The sequence below is a fragment of the Silene latifolia genome, chromosome 8 (genome assembly GCF_048544455.1).
Source record: "Silene latifolia isolate original U9 population chromosome 8, ASM4854445v1, whole genome shotgun sequence".
Lineage (NCBI taxonomy): Eukaryota > Viridiplantae > Streptophyta > Magnoliopsida > Caryophyllales > Caryophyllaceae > Silene > Silene latifolia.
The window spans coordinates 103531653-103556179 of record NC_133533.1 but is presented as its reverse complement, the minus strand read 5'-3'; the positions used below and the strand labels follow the sequence as shown (position 1 = coordinate 103556179).

At 33.6% G+C, this 24527-nt stretch overlaps 2 protein-coding genes across 3 annotated transcripts; both read right to left on the bottom strand.

The window, feature by feature from the left end:
• Positions 1-7979: 7979 nt before the first annotated feature.
• Positions 7980-11714, bottom strand: LOC141597164 (GDSL esterase/lipase At5g03980-like). Its single transcript, XM_074417523.1, has 6 exons — positions 11450-11714; positions 10184-10350; positions 9263-9475; positions 8917-9065; positions 8396-8669; positions 7980-8221 (listed from the first exon to the last, which is right to left on the bottom strand). Exons 1-6 carry the CDS (start codon positions 11614-11616, stop codon positions 8004-8006), a joined length of 1188 nt encoding a protein of 395 aa, XP_074273624.1. The 5' UTR covers positions 11617-11714; the 3' UTR covers positions 7980-8003.
• A 1234-nt stretch (positions 11715-12948) lies between these two features.
• Positions 12949-24156, bottom strand: LOC141597165 (glycerophosphocholine acyltransferase 1). 2 transcript variants are annotated; one of them, XM_074417524.1, is made up of 8 exons: positions 23854-24156; positions 23665-23763; positions 23200-23257; positions 23003-23103; positions 19100-19195; positions 18919-19012; positions 14807-15044; positions 12949-13528 (listed from the first exon to the last, which is right to left on the bottom strand). In XM_074417524.1, the coding sequence occupies exons 1-8, from the start codon at positions 23944-23946 to the stop codon at positions 13195-13197; spliced, it is 1113 nt and encodes a 370-aa protein (XP_074273625.1). In that variant the 5' UTR covers positions 23947-24156; the 3' UTR covers positions 12949-13194. The 2 variants fall into 2 exon arrangements, with proteins under 2 accessions (XP_074273625.1, XP_074273626.1); XM_074417525.1 differs by lacking the exon at positions 23200-23257 and having other exon boundaries at positions 23003-23131; positions 23640-23763; positions 23854-24034.
• Between the last annotated feature and the right edge of the window lie 371 nt (positions 24157-24527).

Here is a 24527-nt window from a genome sequence, read left to right as displayed (position 1 = left end):
CCTTGACCTGGACCGAAAGGTTGGAAGGGGTGAGACCCGCAGTGAACATTAGGATACTTTAGTGAGGGCGAAAGTTAAGCTAATAGCATTTTAGGGCGAATTGAGACCGAAAGGAGATATTCGTTGCCCCTTAGACCGACACATCGACTGATCTGTGACCTTAACTGGAATTGCCTGACGTTCATTGATGACCCGACATCCTAGTTCCCTTCCCTTACTGTTAATTTCTCTCATTCCTTTTTCTCTTGCCTTAATCTCGTAGTTTAATTAAATCAATATTTCAAAACCCCCAATAGTGACATCAGACAGACCGAGTAGACAAGTGAATAGTGACCGCCTCCCTGTGGAGATCGACCCTACTTATCGCTAGCTTCTGTTAGTTATATTTAGGTATTTATTTTTGGTACAGAAACGACCGTATCAGGCTTCACGTCCTTGATTCGCCCTTTGTGGAACCCGCCACATGAGAGGATGTGCACATTAATGAATATGGTTATCGCTCGTGTGATTAGCGGGGCTTAGGTGGGCAAAGATGTGGTCCCCACTAGCAGGACTACAAACTTTAGTATGTAGTCAGTTATGAGTTGTGATTAGGCGTCGAAGATTGATGGTGGAGCATCTGTTTACCTTTGTTGCATTTTGTCTTATATTGATTATGCAGTGAACTGACCCCGTTGTTGTTTTGTAAAATTTGCGGTGATCCATTCGGGGATGGTGAGCAGATTGTGACAGGTGATGATAGTCTTTTGCTATGGGGACGAGATGAGGAATCATCACTTCGAGTCTAGCTTCCGCTGTTACGAGATTAGTTGTTTTAGATTCAGTTGTTTTGAGTACTAGTGAACATTTGTTTTTATTTGGTTTTGGAACTTTGTAACTTTAACTTATATACTTTGATAAATGTTGTGGAATGGTTTCTTTTGATATACTAACCTCGGGCAACCGAGATGGTAACAGTCTCTAATGCTAGGGTGGTCCTTGGTAAGACACCTTGAAATGTGGGGATGTTACAAAAACCGTCTTGCTTAAGGTGCTATGGTCAAATGAGAATGTGGAAGAAGCCACTTTGGAGCCGGAAAATGCAATGAGGGAACGATATCCACATCTTTTTTAGCAGGTATGTTTGGTTACGAGATCGTAACCTTGGTCTTTTAAGGGGGGTAGAAGATGGTCGCCTATGTGTTTTAGGGTTGTTTTGAGGTCGGTTTGGTTATATTTAGGTTTGTGTGAACTATAGTTGGTTATAGTTGGGTTCATGATTAGAGTCGTTTGAGTTAGGTGTCCTTTCGAGTTGCATGGTTAATAGGTTGTTTGGCATGTTGTATTAGGTATGGTGTGAACTTCGGGGACGAAGTTCGTTTTAAGGAGGGAAGACTATAATACTACGGTTTTCTGGTCCTATCTTACTCAGCCGAGTAGTCCATACTCGGTCGAGTAAGTTGTCGAGTGCATTTAAAAAGGCTATTGTTCTGGGTACATTCGGCCGAATTGTGAGGAACTCAACCGAGTAGGTCGTACTCGGCCGAGTATCCCAGGTTCAACCGAGTACCCGGTTTGATGGGTTAGTTTCCGTGGTTTGATTAAGTTAATTGGAGAGGAATATTTAAGTCGTGTTATCAGTTCTTAATAATTTTCTAAACAATTTCTTAATCACTCTTCTAAACTCTCAACGACGTAACACTGCTCTCCAATGACCTTCATCATTTCCAATGCTAGGGTTCATAGATTTAGGGATTTCATTCCTTCTTTCGCGTCTTTTCGATCGGTAAGTGTTCTACCTTTGTCTTTGACATATTTTGGGTTATCATTCACAAACCCTAATTGGGGATTTTGGGGGATTAGTCTTTGTATGTGAAGTGATTGATTGTATGATGTTATAATAGGTGAGGACATCGTAGATAAGGCTTTCTAGCGTGATTAATGCGCCTTGTTTGGATTTGCAATAAGGTAGGATTTCCCTACTCAGTTATTGTATAATTGATTTGAGATTGATTATGATTGATTGTATAACATGTATCACTGGATTGAGATTATATTGTTGATTGGTATTGTTGTTATGGGACCATTTTTGGGAGATGGTTCCAACTCCATGTTCGCCCTTTGTGGCTCCCGTCACAAGGGGGATGTTCAAATTAATGATCTAGGTTCGCTCGTTGCGATGAGCGGGGATTTGATAGGCAAGGCTGGAGTTCCCCACTAGCGGTGTGGGTTAGCTGTTGCGATGGGTGTTGTTGTTATGGGACCATTAAGACGGATCAATTATTTCAAGCAATGACTGGAGGTAAGTAATCGATCTCTTTTATCGCTTCCGCATTCAGTTTTTACATGTTCATTATAAGAATAGAACATGTTAATTTAGATTATAAAACTCACAAGTAGTACTTTCAATAAAAGGACTAGTCAGTTAAGCCTATTAATCGAATAATGTCTTCGGTTAACATGTAGTATTACAATTATTTGATACATTGGAGTAAGTGACAACAATATATTTTTTAACTCAAAGTTATCAAAATGACAATTTTTTCCTATTTTAAGGTGAATTTTAAATCTATATTCACAACAAAGCCGAAAAAGACATGGTAATTGTCAACTACACCTACATACATTAATAAATTAGACGCATTTTACTCCATGATGTGATATATATATATATATATATATATATATATATATATATATATATATATATATATATATATATATATATATATATATATATATATATATATATATATTCCTTACATGTCTTAATGTATACATTTTGTCTTACTATATTTTATTTCATTATCATTATTCATTATACCTTTTAAAAGCAGATCTGTACAATTTTATACGAGTTTAAAACTAATTTCAAAAATAGGGGAGTCTCACTTCATTTTTACGCAATAGGTAGACAGTATATTAGTAGTAGTGGTAGTATAGAAAACACTCTCATTTTCCTCCCATTTTATTTTCTCTTCCTATAATTATTTGAGAGTATTATTTAGGAGTAGAATCATATCATATACGGAGTATTCTCTAATGCAACTGCCAATCCCGCTGTCATGACATCTCAGATTTTAATTAGAGTATGATGTGGCAGTATATTAGAGTAACCGGAAATAAAAATAAAAGAAAAAGAAACAGAATAATCAAATCTAATGATCTAATTGAGTAAAAATCGGAAGAAAAAAGTATAGAATATTCCATTTGGATATTGTATACTACAATTAACAATTGCAACCGAATGAATAAGGATGCTTTTTTTGATAGGAAATCTTTAAAATTTGATTTAACTATGCTAAAATTATGGAGATTTTTTCCAAAATTTACAGTTTTACATGATAAAATGCTAAAATCATGAAAAATAGGGTTGTTTGTTATATCAGTTAACTAATCCTAGAAATACGTTAGGCTATAAAAAATATACAAAACCAATTCTAGGAATTAACATGGCAATTATCTTTTTCATTTTCCATTTCTTTGAAATAAATTCATGCTCCATGAGTTTTTGGATTTGTTATTGCTCATTGAGTTCGGTAATCAGATTAAAAGCTTGGTTTTGTTTTTGGATTATATTCATGTGTGTAGTGTGTCTTTTGATTTTATCTATAAAATATAATTAAAAGGCTGCCCTAAAATGACAAATAAACGCCACCTAGACAAAGCCACGTATGATCCAAAAAGCCACCTAGATTAAAATTTAATGTGACGTGGCATATTTAAATGTGATGTTGCATATTTTTATAGTGGCGTGGCGAATTAATGTGACATGTATTATCAATTTATTATTACATGATATTAATTTAAATCATTTATCTATAAATTAATTTAATTCACTTATACCTATAATATTAAAGGATATTATCATTATTCTTAAATTAATTTTGTATATTAAATATATTGTCTTCCAAAGTTTATATAACCCTTACAAATTTGCATCAAATTTCATAATTTATAATTAATATTGACATTTTAATTGAAATTTTTGTAATAAAACATGTTAATAATTTTCATAATTTATAATTAAAATCGAAATTTTAATTAATTATTTTGTAATAAAACATATTAAGGAATTAATTAAACCTCTTCAAATTACTAAACACTCACCATTATTAACATTTTCCTATTTAATTCATTATTTTTAAAATTTTTGTAATAAAACCTATTAATAAATTAATTAAATCTCTTCATATTACTGAATATCTACCATTATTAACATTTTTCTATTTAATTTTTTTTTAATTAAACATGGTAATAAATTGATTAAAACTCTTCATAATACTTAACACACACCAAATTAATTAAAAGTTTTTCCTATTTAATTAATTTTTGTAATATAATATGTTAATAATTTTATTAAAACTCCTTATATTACTCCACCCCCATAATTTTCATTAACATTTTGTCCTATTTAATTCATCTCTTAAGGTGCTCGGCAATCATTATCTAATTTAATAATACCACAAAATAAATTAAAAAAAGGGGAATTTCTGGTTGTGTAATGACTATAAAACCTATAATTACCTATAATAGTTTCTATTCACTTTATTTATTTAAAATATGCCCATTTGTCATGAGTTTCTAAGTTGTGAATTGTATTTTATGGTTTAATTTATTTATTTGATTATATTGATTATATTGAGTATTATTGTCGAGTATTGTTGTTGTTGTTGTTGTTGTTGTTGTTGTTGTTGTTGTTGTTGTTGTTGTTGTGTCCAATAAAGTATATTTTAATTTGTTATGTTGTTAGTTTTATGAATCATTTGCTTTATATTTGAATTCATGTTTTCCAGTTGTTTTAATTTAAGTGACTTACATGTGACATTGTTTTGATTCGGTTGTCAAGTTTTTGCTAGGTTTATATTTTATCTTTTAGTCAATATATTTTTTATATAACGTTAAAGCACTATGAAACATATGTGAATGCAGATAAGGCAAACCATCACGTGGGTAATCTGAAGAGCGAAGAAATACAAAAGGCACGAAAATGAGGTAAAATTAAAGGTAACAAAAACGTAAGGTAGAAACTGATAGTAATGGATGATTGTTGATCTCAAAATAGAAGTCTTATAATATTTTTTATTTATTTATTATTAAACGTATATTGTGGTGTAATTTTACTATTATACTTTTCCGATTAACCTATTTGAATTTGTATTTTTGTATTCACGAGTATAATCATCTCTAACATATATTTTTCTTTTTCATTTATATGAACTATTATCAAGGCATGTAATAAAATGAAGCGAAAGTGAACCTTCCGGTAAATATTAAATAGTATGATTTCTAAATTCTACTTCGTATGTTTTAAAGTTTATGTGTTTTTTTTTTTTGTCAAAACAGGAATAATACATAAAACTTACTTTCATAATTTCCTAGAAAAAAAACCTACTCTCATAATTAATGGTAAATAAATAAGTACAAATAATTGAATGAAAAATCTTTAAAATTTCACAATTTACTTTTTGAACCATCATGACTAATTAATCATTTTAATTATTTCATTTCCTCTTCTAATTTAAGTTTTCTCCAACTCCCGCCTTTTGATTGTTTTTTATAAAATTTACTTTACTTTTTTAAGTGGTTTATGTTTTTTTAACCATTATAAGATGATCGTTGATCTCAAAATGGAGATCTTATAATATTTCTTTAAATTTGTTATTAAGCGTATATTATTGTGTAATTTTACTGTTATGCTTTCCCGATCAACCTATTTGAATTTGTATTTTTGTATTCATGAGTATAATCATCTCTAATATATATTTTTCTTTTCCATTTCATATGAACTATTATCAAGGCATGTACTAAAAGAAAGCGTACTAAAAGGAAGCGAAAGTGAACCTTCAGATAAATATTAAATAGTATGGTTTCTAAATTCTAATCCGTATATTTTTAAGTTTATGTTTTTTTTCCAAAACCGGAATAGATTATTATATAATCTTTAATACTATTTTTATTTTTATATAGTATCGTGGACATAAGTATAACAAGAGATAGATCAAATTCTTGAAATAGTAATAAGGAACTTAAAAAAATTTATGAACCTTTTAGAATTCGGATTTAGGGAATATAGTGTTTTAGATTATTGAGCTATTGAAATGAAAATTTAATTCGTAATACATGGGGTAGATACCGACCATACCATTGATTCGTATCTAATATTTTTCTATCGATATAATAAATATTTTTCAGATGTAAATAATATTTAAAGCATGCACGTGGTGATAAGATTTCAAAGATATTTCTATGGGAAGGTTGATGAAAAGGTCTGGAAATAATTTGGAGATGACTATACTGAGATATTGAGTTCAACCTTATAAGGCGTTATTGAAGATTTTTCCATACGGAATTTATTATATACGGATGGTTTCAACTTTTAATATTTAAAAAACTCACTTTATTATATTGCGGAGTAAAACACACGTATATATAATGAGTCGTCTTTGTCATTGCTCCGTTGTGAAGTTTCTCAAAATTAGTAGCTACCACATTGTCTATCAAAACTAAAACAAATAAACCCGTAAATTTCACGGGTCACAAACCTAGTTATCTATTGAAATAGTTATTACTCCTTCCATCATCATGATATTACCCCATTTTCTTCAAATTAGAGGTAGAGTATTAATTTACTTTCATTTCTTAAATTTTTTCCAAAATAAAAATAGAACAATAAAATTGAAATTAAGAAAGTACAATATTAGTAGAATGTGAAGAGATTGAACTTCAACCTTTACCTCATGCAAAGTATATCTTATATATTTCGTTATATATTTTGATATACATACATCTTTAGTAAAGAAAAAAAGGAATTTTAAATTTTAAAGCCACTTTTATAGTGAGTAACTTTTCTAATAAATGGCCTTGCAATAATTTAATTGTAAGATAATTTTACATATTTTAAAAAATTGTGATATGGGTAATTAAATATGTAAGAATTATGAATAAAAAATAGTTACGTTTATTATGAAAGTAATTAAATTAAAGAGTCGGGTTAGTCATGATCAAAACTAATTTAAGGGATATAAAAATGCGTAAAAGTTTCTTTACATTTTTCTTTTTTTGTATGTTTAACAGATTTCTTTAGTTTCTTTTTTTGGGCCTAAATTAATGTTTAAAACAACACAAGTACTCTATAAAAATCACGTGCATGTAAGGTCCTAAAAATTCCCACCAAAAGCAAATTTAAAGAATATGATGAATGAGAGGAATTTAAAGAATATGATGAATGAGAGGAGGTAAGATTTAAGAGTGATCACTGATTCATATATATGGTTAATAATTCGAAATAAATTAAACGTTATATCTTAATTATATTATGATTAACTATGTTGATCTAAAATTTTAAAAGCAGACCCGTGAATTATACGGGTTTAAAACTAGTTTAGTAATTAAACTATTATAAGATTCAATCTTTTGTGATCCATCGTCTTGAACTTACTAATCCAAGTCTCTCATTTCCTTTGGTATACTTTTCTCACTCTCTCTTTTGTTTTTGTTCTTATTTCATTTCTATTATTTAAATAGTTTTAGTGCTTTATTTATTTAAAGTTGCAATCTATATGAGTTAATCACGTTTATTATTTTTAGTTGTAATCGTTATTGGCGGGTAGATTATCCATGTATGTTCAAACCTAATTTCAAATTATAAATAAACAAAGTGGACTAGACCTTTATTTAACCTTTACAAAATCGATTGTGTCACAACCTTATCCCAGAATTAAGCCTATCTCCGCCTCTAGTTAGAGCACAACAACAAAAACCGGGACAAGAAGGTTAACAAACCTAGAGGCCAGAACCGGTAAACTCAACCGTCATGATTTAGATCGTTATTTAATACTCCCTCCATTTTGTCGACTAAATAGTTTAACAATTTAGTAGTTTAGAATTTTTTTTATTAACATTCTGACTCCTAATTGAAAGTCACATCGAAAACATTTTAATCATATTCGCAGCTTAAATATGACTTTCCGAACTTAATAAAAAAAAAAAATCGGAGATAGTATTAGATGCATTATATAAGCTCATTCAAATGCCTTCAAGTCATGTACAACATTTTGAAAGGCGAGAAATATAGAGCGAACCAACTGTCTTGCCATGACATGATAAGCTTGCTGGGTTAAATGTAGTCCATCCCAACTAATATGGTCTTGGGGATTTTTACAAACAGGAGCTCCACTAGTTCCACAACCTTTTCCAAGACTTCCACAACATCTTTCTTCCAGTGCGTTCTCGTCAAACCCTACATTTTGCAATTAGTAAGTTTTTTGTTAAATAAATATTCCGAGTATTTTTCTAGTTTTTACATGCTAATTTCGTGTAATATAGGTTAGTTTTACTATTAAGCGGTATATATGCAGATTTTAATTTCGGGATTGAAATATAGTCGTAGTAAATGCGTAAAATTTTAACTTACCAAGCACAGCAGCATTACGAAGAATTTCTTTCAAAGTTCCAAAGTAGTCCATGTACACGATGGCAACATGCGGGTGATCCATCTGAAGCTCTACGATACTTTGTTGTAAAAAATCATTGTGAAAATTTGCATGATCGTTATATTTCTTTAAGCATTTCAGCTCATCATACATACTAGAATCATTTGTTTTAAATAAATCAAGATACATTGGTGCACAACCTATAGGAAAAATTCCTGGAACAACTATATGAGTAGCACCAAGTTCAATAATTTCCTGCATATAAAAAAACAATATGAGATGCATTTGTGTTAGCATTTAGCCAACATTTTAATTTTCAAATAGTTAAGCAAATGACTGAGCGGAGGAAATAATGCCCTTATTTCTTCTTAGTCAAAAGTTAATTATGATGTTTTTTATCACTTTTTGCTAAATTTAACCTTTAATCACCTGAAACGATATAAACATGATGTCGAGAAGTACAACATATTAAGCAAATGAATTGGAAATAAGAAATCGATACCTCCACTGCATTTCGTATTACTTGAACTACTTGAGGCACCATTTCATATACATTTGGCAATGCTATTCCTTGTAAAATGGCATAATTATAGTCGTTTCCTCCTACTCCACCTATCATGAAAAGTGATTTTGCCAATTTTCTTCTTTTCTCTACGTATAAATAGAAATCATAAAAAATATGTTAAATAAAAATACTTTTTAAATGCTCTAAAATAAAATAAGAAACTTGGTTTCGGTGTTGTGACGAAACTATCTATAGTTTTTCTTTTATCCAGGTCAAGAGTAAAATCGGTCACCGTACCAATCCAGTTGAAAATGAGATTTTCATATAATAGCGTTTAATTTACCTGAAATGTCATGGTAAAAAGAATGTAGATGCGAATTGAACCAAGCAAGTTGCGGAGACAGAGTATGATTGGTGGTTGCAAATATGTTATATTTCTGTTTCAAAGTAGAAGCATTAAGAGCCGTAGCACCTCCGACCGCAAAGTTCACCCCGTGCGTAAAGTTACCATCTTTCTTTAGATATGGTTCAATAAATGGTAGGCTCACGAATTTTGCTGCATTTTCCAATTTGAACAATACGACAATTTTGTCAACCAAATGAGAATTTTATTTTACAAAACATTATAAACTTAATATTAGTATGTAGCAAGTTGATTACTCCCTCCTATTCTACATAACCCTCCCCTTTCATGAAGGGCACGGGAATTAAGGGAGGGGAGTATTATATGATAAAGTATTGGAGTGGGGTAGTAGATTGGAGGAAGATAAGGTATTGTGTGATTAAAATAAGTATTGTTGTGGGGTGAGCTGATTAAAATAAGGATTGTTGTGGGATAAAGTGATTAAAATAAGATAAAATATGAGTATTGTGGGGTATTGTTGTGGGGTGGGGTGATTAAAATAAGTATAAAAGTTTGCCAAATAAGGAAATAGAGAGAGTATTGTGAATAGACGAAAAAAGAAATAGAGAGAGTTATTTAGAATAGGAGAATACAATTATCGTATAAGTAATGGTGAAAAAACATAATTTTTGATCTATTCGGTCTAAAGATCAAACCACGTCCATGGTCTGATCCATTATTGTAACTTTTAGGTCCGCCCTTATGTCCACGACCTGGTTTTCATTTTAAGACAATCTGGTATGTTCGACTTAATTTAGTTTGGTCTGCTTAAGTCTTGGACTAGCTCTATGTGACTACGTGAGGTCAATGTACACTTTGCCATACAACTCTAAAATTGAAGCAAGTGAAGAGAAATCATACCGAAATAATCAATGATAAGAAGGCCATCAGAAAAACGACCAGTTGGTTTGGTAGAGAAACTTTCACCGTAGGGCCATTTTCCAGAGTCGCACGATGGATCCTCTCTTATTAAATTTCCGGTATCAGATATCGAATCCCCAAATTGGTAGATTGCCTCGATTGGTAAACTTTGCAAATTTACAAACATTTTTCACGTTAAACACCAATATTTGAAAAAGAATACAGCCTATTAAAGAGAGTTTATCCCAAAACCAATTAATAATAGGTATATTATAAATAACTATAATTCAATGACGTGTCACTATAAACAGTATTATGACATGAAGTCTTGTTTTTTGTTTTATCTTTCTCAAACCATATATTAGGACAAATTGTATTGCGGTAAAACATAAGGTCAATAGAATTAGTTGATGAAGTAGTTTAAAATTTGTGCTTAAAAAATTCTTTCCTACATAAATCCTTTTTTTTTTCTATACAAGATAGTCCCTCCATTCAACTTCACTTTACATGTATTTCTTTTTCGTCAATTCAACTTCACCTTACATATTTCCTTTTTGGGTCAAGAAAATGATCATTCTATCCTTATTCATACTCCATATTTACAAAAAAATGTCATTTATATCCCACACTAATCAACCATAAAACCCTACCTTTATAATTTTTTAACATTTTTAACCTCACCATTCTCTTTACATATGTACTTTTTATAGATTTTTTAATCATTTTCTTAATACCCGTGCAAAAAGCAAACATGCAAAGTGGGGTTGAACGGAAAGAGTAGTACTTATATTATATTCCTTTTTTCAAATCTAATATTGCTCCTAGTAACTAGACTATACAACTAGTTAGTTGTATAGTTTTTTAACTCTATAATAAAATGCTCTTTTACAACTGGTTGTATAATCTTATTTTACTTTTTTTTTCATCATTTTTTTACTTGCATAAAATATAAAACTACTCCCTAAAAGTTTATTTAACAAAATGAAGACTTTAATTATGCTTTTATATTAACAGTTTTTCTTAACATATAGCCTAAATACACAGCTTTAAGTCTTAACCCAGTTATGTACTTATGTGGCGATATTTATACGTTCATAGCTAGTTTTTGGTTGCATTATTGCATTATCTTTTAACAAAAGTCTTACTTACTACCCCTTTGCCTATACAAGAAATTTTCTTTGCTTTCAAAAATGAAAAATTATAAAAACATCAACTTTGCCACAAGATGATGAGCATAAGAATGTGAGGTTAGATTAAAAAAAAAACCTGGAAAAGGTGGGATCACAGTCATCTGATTCGTCGCCATGTAGGCCGTCGACTGCGAGCCTGATGTGATTATCATAAGCAAAAGAGCTGCACGATAAGCAAACTGATGCGAAGCAGGAGAAGAGCAATGCCGATAGGAAGAATAATGTAGAAAAGGTAGCCGACATTTTTGTAGATGGAACGGAACGAGTGGGTGATATGTTTTTGGAGATGATTGCCTTAAGTGGTTGATGGTTGTTGGTACTTGTGAGTTGTGTCAAACATTAACATAACAGGCAAAATTAAGATAATGACCACAAAAATTCTATTTTTTGTTTTTTGAAACTTTTGACCAAATATATATATATATATATATATATATATATATATATATATATATATATATATATACCCCACACTCCGGTTATTATGAGTTCATTTTTGAAGGGATTATATAGAGCCATGTCAGCGTTTACCCCGATCAATTGTAGTTTTTTTGGTGTTGGCATAAAAATTAAAGAAAGAGGATGATGACAATTGGATCAAATTGGGTGTGAATGATCAAATTGTTCATCAAATGCATTTCTAAAATAGAAAAGATAACAATTGATTGAAACACCCTAAAATGAAATAGGACAACAAAGAAATGAAGGAGTAGATAATTATCCCCAGACGAGGACAGCACTAGGGATAAGGTATATTTACTATTGAAAAGTTTTAAGTTGTATTTAAAAAATTCAAGACTAAACTTAAGACTCATAAATAGTAAATTCTAGGTGAGGAGGTCTTTAACTCTTTATCTCGTATAAATATCTTTCATGGGGGATAAAGTGGAAAAATATGAGTCCCTGCATTGAAATTTGGATCCTCTCTGTTACCTTCTCTCTCCATTTCTTTTCAACGACTCATATCCTTTCTTTGAACGATCTAACGATCTCAAGTAGATGTAATGGAGGATGATGTGAAAGAGAAATAATATAATATAACCTATTACAGGCGATGGGATGAAATGGAGAAAATAAATGTAAAGGATTCTTACTCCCGCCATTGAGCCTTAGAAATAAATAGTAAAATGTTAAAACCCGCTTTTTTGTTTGGGGATAAAAATAACCTTGGAGGAGGGAGTTGAAAACTTTGAAACTAAAGATTTTATATTTTTATTTAATTGTGTTCTCACAACTTTCTTAGACTCATTAGGGTGTTTAGTCACAGCAGTTACTCATTAATTAAATTGAGATAAATATCATTTCTGTTAACAAAGAATCAATGTGCTTGTTTAGCTTAGTTGGCTAAAGGTGTAGATGCTACATGATAGGTTGTGTGTTCAATTCCTATTCAATACGACACGCTGGTAAAGGGCGTAAGATTGGCCACGAGATCTTAGGCATACAATGATACAATCATCTTAAATAAGATTTGTATTGTTTTTGCCAGTCTGCCGTCAGAGGATATCTTAGGCATACAATGATACAATCATCTTAAATAAGATTCCAATTGAATTTTCAAGCAAAACGACCTGATTTACAAAACTATGTACACATTCAAATTGATTGACTGAACGCTGTTTCAATTTCGAAACATTGGTAATCTGTCAAGATCCCTAAATGTGCCATAATATAAGAAGCACAAACAAATAGATGTGGCCTAAACTAGAACCATTGATAAAATCAGAAACGCTTGGTTAACAATTAACATGAGATGCAGAAGAAGAGACCAATTCTGGTAAAATCAAAACAACATAATTAGAAGATAGAAAGGTATCAAATTCACGAAACTGAAGCTTGTTGCAAAGGCGGGGAATCGTCAAGGGGAGCTTGAAGCGGGCGCATTTCTGTCTTTTTCTTCTGCTTTTGAATGACCTGCCTAGGCATGACCTCTAGCACGAAACTCCCGCCATTCCAGACTGCAGCTGAGACCTTCAAAACTTGGAAAATGACATGAAGATGATATGACAGGAAGAGGGGAACTGTCAGTGCCATGGTTGCCACTGTAAACAAGGCCTGAAAGGCTATATACATAAAAAGACGGTTTTGGTCCCCGAGCAAGCTACTCAACCGCCACCACATATTGTTCGCTTTCTGAGCCTTCTTCGATAGTTCCCTAACCAAAAAATTGAAAGAAAGAAATCAGTGATTGTTTTTAATAATAAAATATCATCATTGTTGTTGCCACGATGCCTATATTTCCTCTTAGACAGGTATAGTGGTATAAGGTGCAGTGAGATTATCTCACTTTCGAAATAGAAAGCATGTTTCCAAGTGATCCATAACCGAGAATAGGGCAACCGTACACTACTTAATGAAGAATGATAGGATATGAGCATCATATCAAAAATCATGGTATCGGTTACGAATCACACTAACGTGGACAATGGCATTGTTTATTGCAGCTTATGTCTTGGTCATATCGACCACATGGTTCTAGACTTCTAGTATCCTTTATGTTCATGATTTAATGGCTGATGTGTTGGCCAAGATCGGTCATTCCTTGTGTTGGTCGTATCGGTCAAATATGTTCATACTAGATGAGCATCCGTTTTTGGAAAGTCCTTTAAAAATTTGGGAAATCATTGCTGAAGTCACCTGATAAATGTTAAGCGGCCAATACTAAATACCACGCTAATATAGTATTCTGTACTCGCTAGAATAAGTGTCCATATTTAGTATTTCTACAGACCTCTTAATCGTAGTAGGCATCATTTAGCTATTGCCAAAGAACTTCCTATTTCAAATTTATTTTTATTTTGCATAAAACTTTATAATTAACTTGACGAGCATATTTAATACTATAAGAAACAGTGAACTTAAAAATATGTTCGTCATTAAGGTACAAAATAATGATTTGAATCTCAAATATTTGCTTAGGTTTTTGGTTCATTGGTTCAGAGGACTTCAGACGATCCTCTTGTATGGTATGAGGGCACAATCAATGATCATGAGGTCTCATGTTCAAATCCTAAAAACCTCCTATTCTCAAATTTATAATTTGAGCACAAGGTACAATGGAAGCACTATCAGCACTTCAAGCTCACAGGCTTTTGAGTGACGATGAAATGAAGTCTAAGATGCGTTTGATTGGGGATCTTTCGGAAAGGAAAAGCAATGAAGTCTCCCCAATCCCTTGGTGTTTGTTTAGTCCCTTTTTCCTTACCTACCCAATTTTCAGCACGGGGTTACATCTAAACCCTCCAAATTTACCTTTACCCAGTTTTTGTTGGCTCTATTGTAATTGGCGAATTGGGCCGTTGTCATGCTATGCCATTGTCATATACAGCAATTTGTCACCATAAAATATCACAAACTAGCCAGCTCTACTCATCCAAAATTCTAAAGAAACTAAAGATAAAGACAAATATTCAAACAGCCTGAACCAGATTACCTGTAAGAAGTCATTACTTCAGGATCTCGTAACAACCTCTGTCTGCGCAGAACATCAACAATGAGAAAATAGAGGATTTGCCAAAGGGTATAGACTATCAAAGGAACGAAAACCAGCCATGTCCATAAGTATGACTTGTTCTCCACGTACGGCCATGACACTCTTCGAGCAGTTCCTTCTGGATGCATGTCTGCAAAGGTTGTCGGATTCCACCATCGTATAGTAAAGAAAACCAAACCTGTATGATCCGTCAAATATGTTACTTCTGGGATCATTCGAGAACTAACCAAGTTTCAAATGGTTTACAGCATACAGCCATACAGCTGATCATTTCTGTATGCATAATATGGATGTTTTGAGCACGATATCTGGGAAGCTTGTTGTAAAAAGAACACATAAACTCATACCTAACGTTTTTAAATAAAAATTAAAATTACAAAAAATTTCACTTTGGTGCTTTTAAGTGTTTTTAACATTTCGCCTAGTTTTAAAAGGTGCGAGGCACACCTAGGCAATGATGGCTTTCGACGACAAGGCTCAAGGAGCAAGACGAAGGCGCACGCCTCACAGACAAGATACGCATTATTGTTGCAAACAATTTGTATTTTCAAAATAAAATGTAGGGCAACGGTAACTTTTTTTTTTTCAGATTCTAAAGAGGTCTAACATGCAAACTAGCACACGCTAGGATAATTTGGCAAAGAAAAGAGCGTAGTACGAAAACTAGCAGCTAGGGTCATCTCACATTAATGACCCTGTTTGAAGATTCACTTTGGTGCCAAACATAGTCACATTCACATTTGTTCAATATTAATATGTTCAAAAATAAAAGTAATAATATATGAAGGTGAATTTTACATAAACTTGCGAAAAAGAAAAGTTACTTTATTATGCTTAAAAAACTGGAAAAATAACTCAACTTTTAGGTATGAAACTGGAATTAGTGAAACTTCTTGTTTCCATTTGTGTAGTAATGCATTCATATCTGATCTGAGAGTGAATGGAAAGGGCTCATTTCTGAAAAATGGTGACAATGAGAAGCAAATTTTGTCATCTTGCAAAGATGACTTGTGGAAGGAGTTATGAAATAAATCCGACGATTCTAAGGAGAAAAGCAGTTGACCTGGAGCGACACCTACGGAAATCGGGTATTTCCTGACATAATAACTTGAAACATCCTACTTAGAAATCAAGACGAGACGAGAATTGGCAAAAGGGTGTGGTTATGTCGTTAAGTAGAAAGCCTACTCGATTAAACGTGCAATAATGTTTGATTTTTTGTGGAAACTCTAAGGCTCTAAAATGTTCAATGGTTTTTCTGGCGATGTTTTCGATAATATAGTTAATAATAGTGTTTTTATGATTTGTCCACTTGTCAGGTAAGTACGTATTGCATCATCATTACCTATCCTAATCATCTATTTCCAAAACTCCAAGTGGTGTCATGCATTTTATACTCTATGCTGAACTTCGCAAAAATGGAAGGCCGAACCTTTTTTGTTTTCGGTGGAGGGGTGATGTATCTCGCCTTTAACAGTCAGCAATAAGCCAATAAGCTATAGTGGTGCCCGTATACAGTACAAATACTCCGTATTTGCCAAATTTACTTGATCTGATAGAGATTGACAAGTTTGCCTTTTCTACCAAATCTTATGTAGAAGTCTACCGCGCTTGATATGCTATTTCACGTTAAATGAGCTAACTAGGTGCAGGCGCTCAAATACAAAGTTAGTCACCGTCCATCAAAAACGCAAAAGAGTGGTTGCGGATGCCATCAAATGACCAAGAACACCAACAATGGCCTTAGGTAAACCACAACCCAGCCACCTCTTAATAAGATCCAGCCAGCCATTAAATATTAACACACATGAGCACTTAAAATTTCAAAATAGATGATTACTCTAATTATTAATAATCGCAATAAGTGTCTCCTGATAGCTGAATAAATCGGGAACCTGGTAACAGTAACCATACAACAACAACAACTTCAGAGCCTTAATCCCAAAATGATTTGGGGTCGGCTGACATGAATCATCCTTTCGAACCGTCCATGGGTGAACGCACGCCTCAAAATGCGAATAAAAAAGGGAAGATGAAAAAAAAAAGGGAGAACGAAAATGTAATGGGAAGTCAAGGCGAACTTAGGGGTTTTAAAATCGAATTCCGTCTTTCTTTGATAAAAACTTAAAATTTAAATCGAGAGAAAAGATTAAAACGATTTTTAAAAACCGAAATAGAGTTAAGGATCCGGAATGAACCCGGTAAAATTTATAAGAAAGTGGTTGTTGAAAAAGTGTGTAATAAAGGAGAGAAAAATAAATAAATTAATTTCTTTAAATTAAATAAATAAATAAAACACTAAATCTGTCAAAAAAACATCAAATACTAAAAATCCACATGTATCCTTTCCCTCCATTGTGCCCTCTCCGTCACCATACTCTCCTCAAGCCCCAGAACTCTCATATCGTGCTCTATCACTCTCAACCATGCCTGTCTCGGTCTTCCTCTACCTCTAGGGACCTTTTCTGTTCTCCAAGTCTCCAGTTAGGAACTGGTGCGTCCATAGGTCTCCTTCTCACATGGCCAAACCATCTTCGTCGGTTTTCCATCATCTTGTCCTCTATTGGCGCCACCTTTTCCCTAATCACCTCATTCCTTAACCGATCTTTCCTTGTATGTCCGCACATCCACCTCAACATGCGCATCTCCGCCACACTCATCTTTTGAATGTGACAATGTTTCACGCCCCAACACTCGGAGCCGTAAATTAGGGCAGGCCTAATTGCCGTGCGATAAAATTTTCCCTTTAATCTTTGGGGCATATCTTTATCGCATAGAAACTCTGAAGCACTCTTCCATTTCAACCATCCCGCTTTAATTCTGTGAGCCACATCTCCGTCTAACTCCCCATCTTTTTGAATAATAGATCCTAGATATCTGAAGAAATCCGAACCCTCAACAACATTCCCATCGAAAATAATACTCCCCGCCTCTGTCGATCTCAACCCCGCCACCTTAGTGAACTGACACCTCAAATACTCGCCTTTACTCCCCGCTCACCAACCCACGAGTCTCTAAAGTCTCCTCCATAATTCCAACTTTCTCTCCACCCCTCTTTTGTCTCATCAATCAACACAATATCATCGGCAAACATCATACACCAAGGGATGTCGTCCTGAATATCCTTTGTCAACTCATCCATAACTATAGCAAAGAGAAAAGGACTAAGTGCGGAACCTTGATACACCCCGATGGTAATAGGAAATTCTTCCGTTCTCCCAACATTAGTGCGAACACTTGCACTAGCCCCCTCATACATGTCCTTTATGAGGTCAATATATTTGGTAACAGTAACCATATCATCATCAAAATCCTCAAGGATCCATTGAACCGATTAGAGGCATCAAGAAACCAAACATATGCAAGTGAAAGGGATTAGGTTTTCCACTAGATTCTCCCTAACCGCTCATAATCGGAACTTTGTTAGTTTGTGTCAATCCTTGTCTAATTCTTATTCTTCACAATTCATATCTCTCAAAAACTTCCCAGTTTGGGGTGTCAGTATATGATATCACATCTTTCAACAACAGGTGTTCTTATCCACAACTTACTATGCTTCTTGATTTTTCTATAAATCAAATAAGGAAGTTTATGACTTTATTCTAGAATGGAGGTAGTACTAGTCCGAATCGAGGGAGGGATAGATTTATAAAACCCACTTTCAATAAGTTTGGTAGATTCCCCATCGTCAAGCAATAACGAAACTAATTGCGTTGAAGGGAGACAAGAATGGATTAGGTTGTTGAGTAGAGCATATCAGCATACGACAATGAAAGTTGGCTCCACTACAAATATCATACTAGTGAACCACATCACGAATTTGGAAGGTATAAAATGATCATGAACTAACATTGACCAAATTTAGTCAGAAATATAAAATGATAAGCTTTGCAAAACTCTTTTGCAGTTAAAAAGAAAGATAGCTTGTGCCGAAATTATATCTGACAAAACCTCTATTGAACAAAATAGCAAATTATTCAAAAGGTATTAAGAACATGTAGGAAAAAAGTAGATCAATGGAATATTTATACAGGAAATCAAGAATTACTCACCAGGCAATAAGTGTATAAGAACACTAGTGATTTTATCAATGGAGTTAAAGACCAAGCTACATCTCCATACAATAATTGCCCATGCTAATGGCCCCTGCAGTTCAAAGTAATTAGAAAACTAAAAGGGCATATTAGACGTTAATGCACACATTAACCCACAGCTGAACACAGATTTGCTTACCTCGGCAAATGAAAAGCATACCATGAAGAGCTTTTCATTTTTCGGATAGAGAAGAAGCGTAACCAGAGATATGGTGTTAGCGTAGTAGCAGAAATCCTGCAACAATAATGACAAAATTATGAGCTAGTTCTTAGGTCGGTAGGAGAAGAAAATTAGTTAAAGAGGTTTGAAAGGTAGAAACTGATGTTTGTTCATCGAACATTAATCTACTTATCTACATGTGCATGACAAACGGTAATACATAGGTCTCTCAGTGCAACAGATACACCCTAACATTGTATCTGCTTCACAGTAAGTTATAGAAAATCTGCTTTTCATATGTTGTAACTTTTATTTCATAGATAGAGCTGTGACCACACATTGGTGCAAAGAAACCAAAAATTGTTTCATAACCCACCTAATTACTACCTTTGAGGTTACGGATACATTCTATCTGTTCACATACTACTTCAAACTCATCTCACCATGATGCAGATCAAAGTTTGGAAGACATGAATTAAGATAATAATTGGAAATTTTGGAGAAGACGACAGTAACTGTGAGAAGAGGATAAAAATAGATGAGATAAAACAAGATATTAAGAGCTTACAAAAACTTTAGCATACCACTTGAATATGAGGTATATCTATTTACATAGCTAGTTGGGGAGGAGGATTAAAAACAATAAAATGGAAATATTACTAATCCACCCGTACACCTAAATTGTTTTGTATCATACCATATGCTGATAAATATAACTGCGTCTCAGCATAGAACACTACAAAAAGAAATAGCATAACTTCTTAGCCTCTTAATTCTCTATTTTACAAGGATATATAACACGCCATATCTTAGTATATGACACAGTAGCCATACAAATAGGTTAGGAATTCATTACTCAGAGCAGCCGTATACTGAATATAAAACTATGTTACTCAGACTCATTAAAGAATGCCCACTGCCCATACTGCCCAAATAGGGACTATAAGAATCCAAATTATGAAGTTCAGAAAAAAAACATGTAAAACTTCTTTAGAAAGTTAATGTCAAATGGAATTATTAATGTATTGTATCAAAGTAAACTTCTTTAGAAAGTCAATGTCAAATGGAATTATTAATGCATTGTATCAGAGAAGTGTCACACAGTCATGTCAAAGAGAAGAGGAATAAGATACACGACAGCTTCAACTTTCATGTTTAGAGAGAGCTATACATGACTGAACTTGACTAACTTTGAAAACAATCCAAACACACTCTTTGTTCAGGTACGAAAACAAAAGGTGGGGAACATGGAGGGGGAACAAAACAATGTCATTTTCCTTCCACACATTTCCTTTGTTGGAAGGATTCTAGTTTGCATTGTAGAAGAGAAATTTTGGTATCGGGTTGTCATGCATGTTATGGTACGCATGTAAAACAATGGTTCACGGCCGTAATTTAGAAAACCTTCGCCAAAAGTTTTATATCTTCAATTCTTATATCTAAAATTCGAGTTGGTTTTTCATGTTTGTAGTCTTGTAGACAGTCTTTTCTCTCTTACTACCTTTTTTTCACATATACATACACAATTTGCACATGTACATGTTTTGCAGTAACTTTCTCAAAAAATAACGTGTTGTAAAGATTAACTCGTGGAAATATAGGTAAAGTTTGATGGTGATATTTTTATACATAGATTGAACCGGATGAAATATTGGCGTTCTCTCATGGGACATTCTATAAAGGAAATTAGCATGCACATTTTAGCAGTAACATTGAAGAACAATGAGAATCTCCAGCTTCACTGGTCAAGCAAAATCAAAATAGAACAAACCTATGTCAATTTCGCTGAAGAGAGGGATAACCCTCTTTACTGCTGAAATACATTAGAGCGAGTCCGAACTTAGAAGACCTTAACTCCTACATACAATTCTGACTCACCAGTCACCAGCACACAAGCGAGAATTAAATACCATATCATAAGCTTTCAAACAAACAGTGAAATTTTAAGAGGCATAAGGAGCACCGAGGCAATGAGCTTAGTTCGAAAAAGTGTGCCTTAGGCGCAAGGCGCAATAAGCGCAGCCACTAAGGCATCGAAGATTGTATGCAAGGGTGTGTCTGAAAGGCGAGCAAAGACGCACGCCTTGGCTTAAGGTGCAAGACATTACAAAGCATGTTTACAGGCAAGATTCTTAGCAAGACAAATTTGAAGTGATTAAAAGTCACTTGCAAGGCATATGACCATCCCAACCTTTGAATATGATTTTTTATAGGAAAATTTACCCTTCAAACTTGACTTTTCCACCTTTTACTGTCAGCATTCAGCAATCATTTTTCTTTGTTTTAATCTAAAATCAGCCCCTGCTTTTCTCAATTATCTCAGTCTCTATCACTGCTGTTCCTACGCTAAACATCCACGCTTCCAGTTCATCAAGGGCCTGTTTGTGATACAATCTCTGTTATCCTCAATTCTTCTCTACTTTCTTCTACTCTTCTCTGCTCTCCTCTTGTGTTCTCTCATTTTTTTAAAAATATCCTCTTTCCTATATTAACTGTTACATGCTTTTTTGCCTTCTTTTTCTTCTATCCACTTGATGCATCTTGAGCATTATACTTAACCATCTTCTGGTATTACATTAAGTACTCCGTAACTACTTTACGGGAATAATCTACTGATATGTTGTCTTCCATTAGTCTATATTTCAAGAGGGTAATTATCATTACCACCAATTAGTGTGCTTTTCATGTCATGGAGTCTATGTGGCTCTCTTCTCCTATGGCCTACCATGTGTTTATGCTATAGATTTTGTCATATGAGCTGACAACACAAACTAAAACAGAATAAATATGCAAATAGCTAGTAATTATTACAACATGTCATATGCTGAATAATTTTATATTTCCTAAAATATTTGGGGTATGAAAATGTGTTTCTTATTTACAGTATTACATAGGGGCAGAACATATTTAAAGGCTCATAAAAAGATTGTCTCGCATTCAAAAGGCGCAAGAGGGATTTACAGGCTCACACCAAAAAACTGACACAGATCCAAAAGGTGCATGCCTTCACCTTGCACAGTTGCACCTACTGCCTAGTGCATCATCATCTCCTAGCACCACGGCACGCTCGCACCTTTTCAAACTAAGGCGGTGAGGCAAAAATCACAAGGCAAAAGAACACACCTCAAAGACATGGGGTGCAAAATGTTGGCTAAAATTATTTGTATTTTTCCAAAAACCATTTTACAACAATACATTTTTGGATTTGAACGAGTATTAACATGTAAAGGAAGAAAAGCCATGAGTCCGAAGTTGTACAGCAACATATAAAAAGGAAGAAAAGGGAGTAAGATAAACTACATCCTCATAATGTATTATAACAACTCTATTGGCGAGATACTTGATCCTCGATGATATGGAACCTCCATAGCCCATACCAAAGGCATAAGTCCTAGCTACCACATCACTTCCAAAGGGCTTTCAACCCCAAACATATAGACAGGCAAAAGTTCACTCATTCCTGAAGCAGTAGTCACTCAATGAACAAATCACAAGCAGCTGACACGCACAGAGTGTTCCTCTCTATGCCTCTTAGATACCATCTCACTTCATATACCACCACATGACAACATCCACAACTTGGAAGCATGTTTGCTCAATAGTAGCAACTTCTTTTTTGCATAGAGGTTGTTGATTTAGGAAGCAACATCACTATTTAAACCCAGTCTCTTAAAAGAATAGAATCATTTTTTCAGCTAAGGTCGTCAAATGGATTTCTATGGATTATGTCTCACTAGATGCTTAAGAACAGGGCACACTGACAGCATAAAACAACCATCCAAACATTTCTTGTGCAAAACAACACTACTTAAATTCCACAGTACACTTAATATATGTGCACCAATAAATTACACCATATGATTGGAAGATGGACGAACTTACCAAAAGATAGTAATGCCACTTTTTGTAACGGTAATATATCCATCGTAGTGGAACAAATATGACATAGAATAGACAGTACACGAGTGGAATATCCTGCGGCCCTGAAAAATCGAACATCCAAACGCAAATCTGAGAGCATTGTCAGACAAATCGACCCTAGACACAAAGTTACAGAAGAATAGAACTGATATACTCACTTGCCCCAAGTATAAAGCAAAATCCTCCAAACCCAAGTACACCACACAGATAAGTCACCTAAAAAAATAACAAAAACCCATCAACTACAGCTATTTACATGATTAATAACTTTTCGGTAAGGTAACCTGTTATATACTCCCTCCAATTCTCAGGAAATGCCCCATATTCCGTTTTAGGCCTATTCACTGTAATTGCATTTTGAGTATGTTTTTGTTAGTAAAATCACCCACTTTATTGGTCTCACCACCGCACTCACAGCCTTAATCCTTGAGTAAAAAGCAAATTGAGCATTTCCAAAGAATCGGAGATTGTATGAAAGACTCATTAATTGATAGTAAATGATCAAAACATGTTATATTCACCCAACATAACCACATAAGATTGAAAAACAATAAACACAAACCCAAACCCACATGCCAAAATCATTAAAATCATACACTAACACCATAATATAATCATACGACCTTATTGATAAACTGTTCATGTTCTTCAGCTTGCTTTGCAATCCTTTCAGCATGTTCAGAGATAATCTTTTTAGTTTTTTCTTTGGTTTCTGCAACTTTCTACACAAATCAAAAGAAACCCATGTCAGAAATAGTATTGAAATCACATAAAAACACATAAAATTAGAAAGATTGAAATTAAAATCAAACCTTTGATCGATCTTTGAGAGTCTGCTTAACCCTATCAAATGAATGTTCATTGTTAGTTTCTTCAATACCATCATCGCTGTTAGAGTTGGACATTATTTCCTTCAAGTTATTTTTTAAGGAAAACCCAGAATTACGCAACGGTTATGATTTACTTGGTATGAATCTTAGAATGGTCAATGATAATGATTAGGATTTAGGAAGAGTATAATATAAGGTATCCCTTGCTTGGTTTGTATGTTTGCGCTCATTTTCGGTAGCTGCTGGAAATTTGTTTGATTCCCTCGTGATTCATGTAGGCCACCCGGTGTCCACTCCTCTACTTGGGTAGATATGGAAATTGGAACTTGGAAGGGCCGGTAGAGGTGGTAAATGGGTTAATTGAGATTGGTGTAGTCGTATTAGTTTGAGTTGTTACATAATTCTGAGTGTATTTGATTGGGCGGAAAGTGGTGATTTAAATTTCATATTTCTTTAAAATCGTGAAATTAAATTGCGTAACTCTCAATTGGAGCAATTTAGCCCCAATACTTATACATAAAGTGAAATTTGGCCCAATTCAAATTGTATCTAATATCTCGTCAATTTCTCCTTAAAATAATAAGAAAAAAAACGTGTACTCTCCATATACATATTACAATTTCACATTTTCCGTACATAGTTGTTTCGTCATAAAC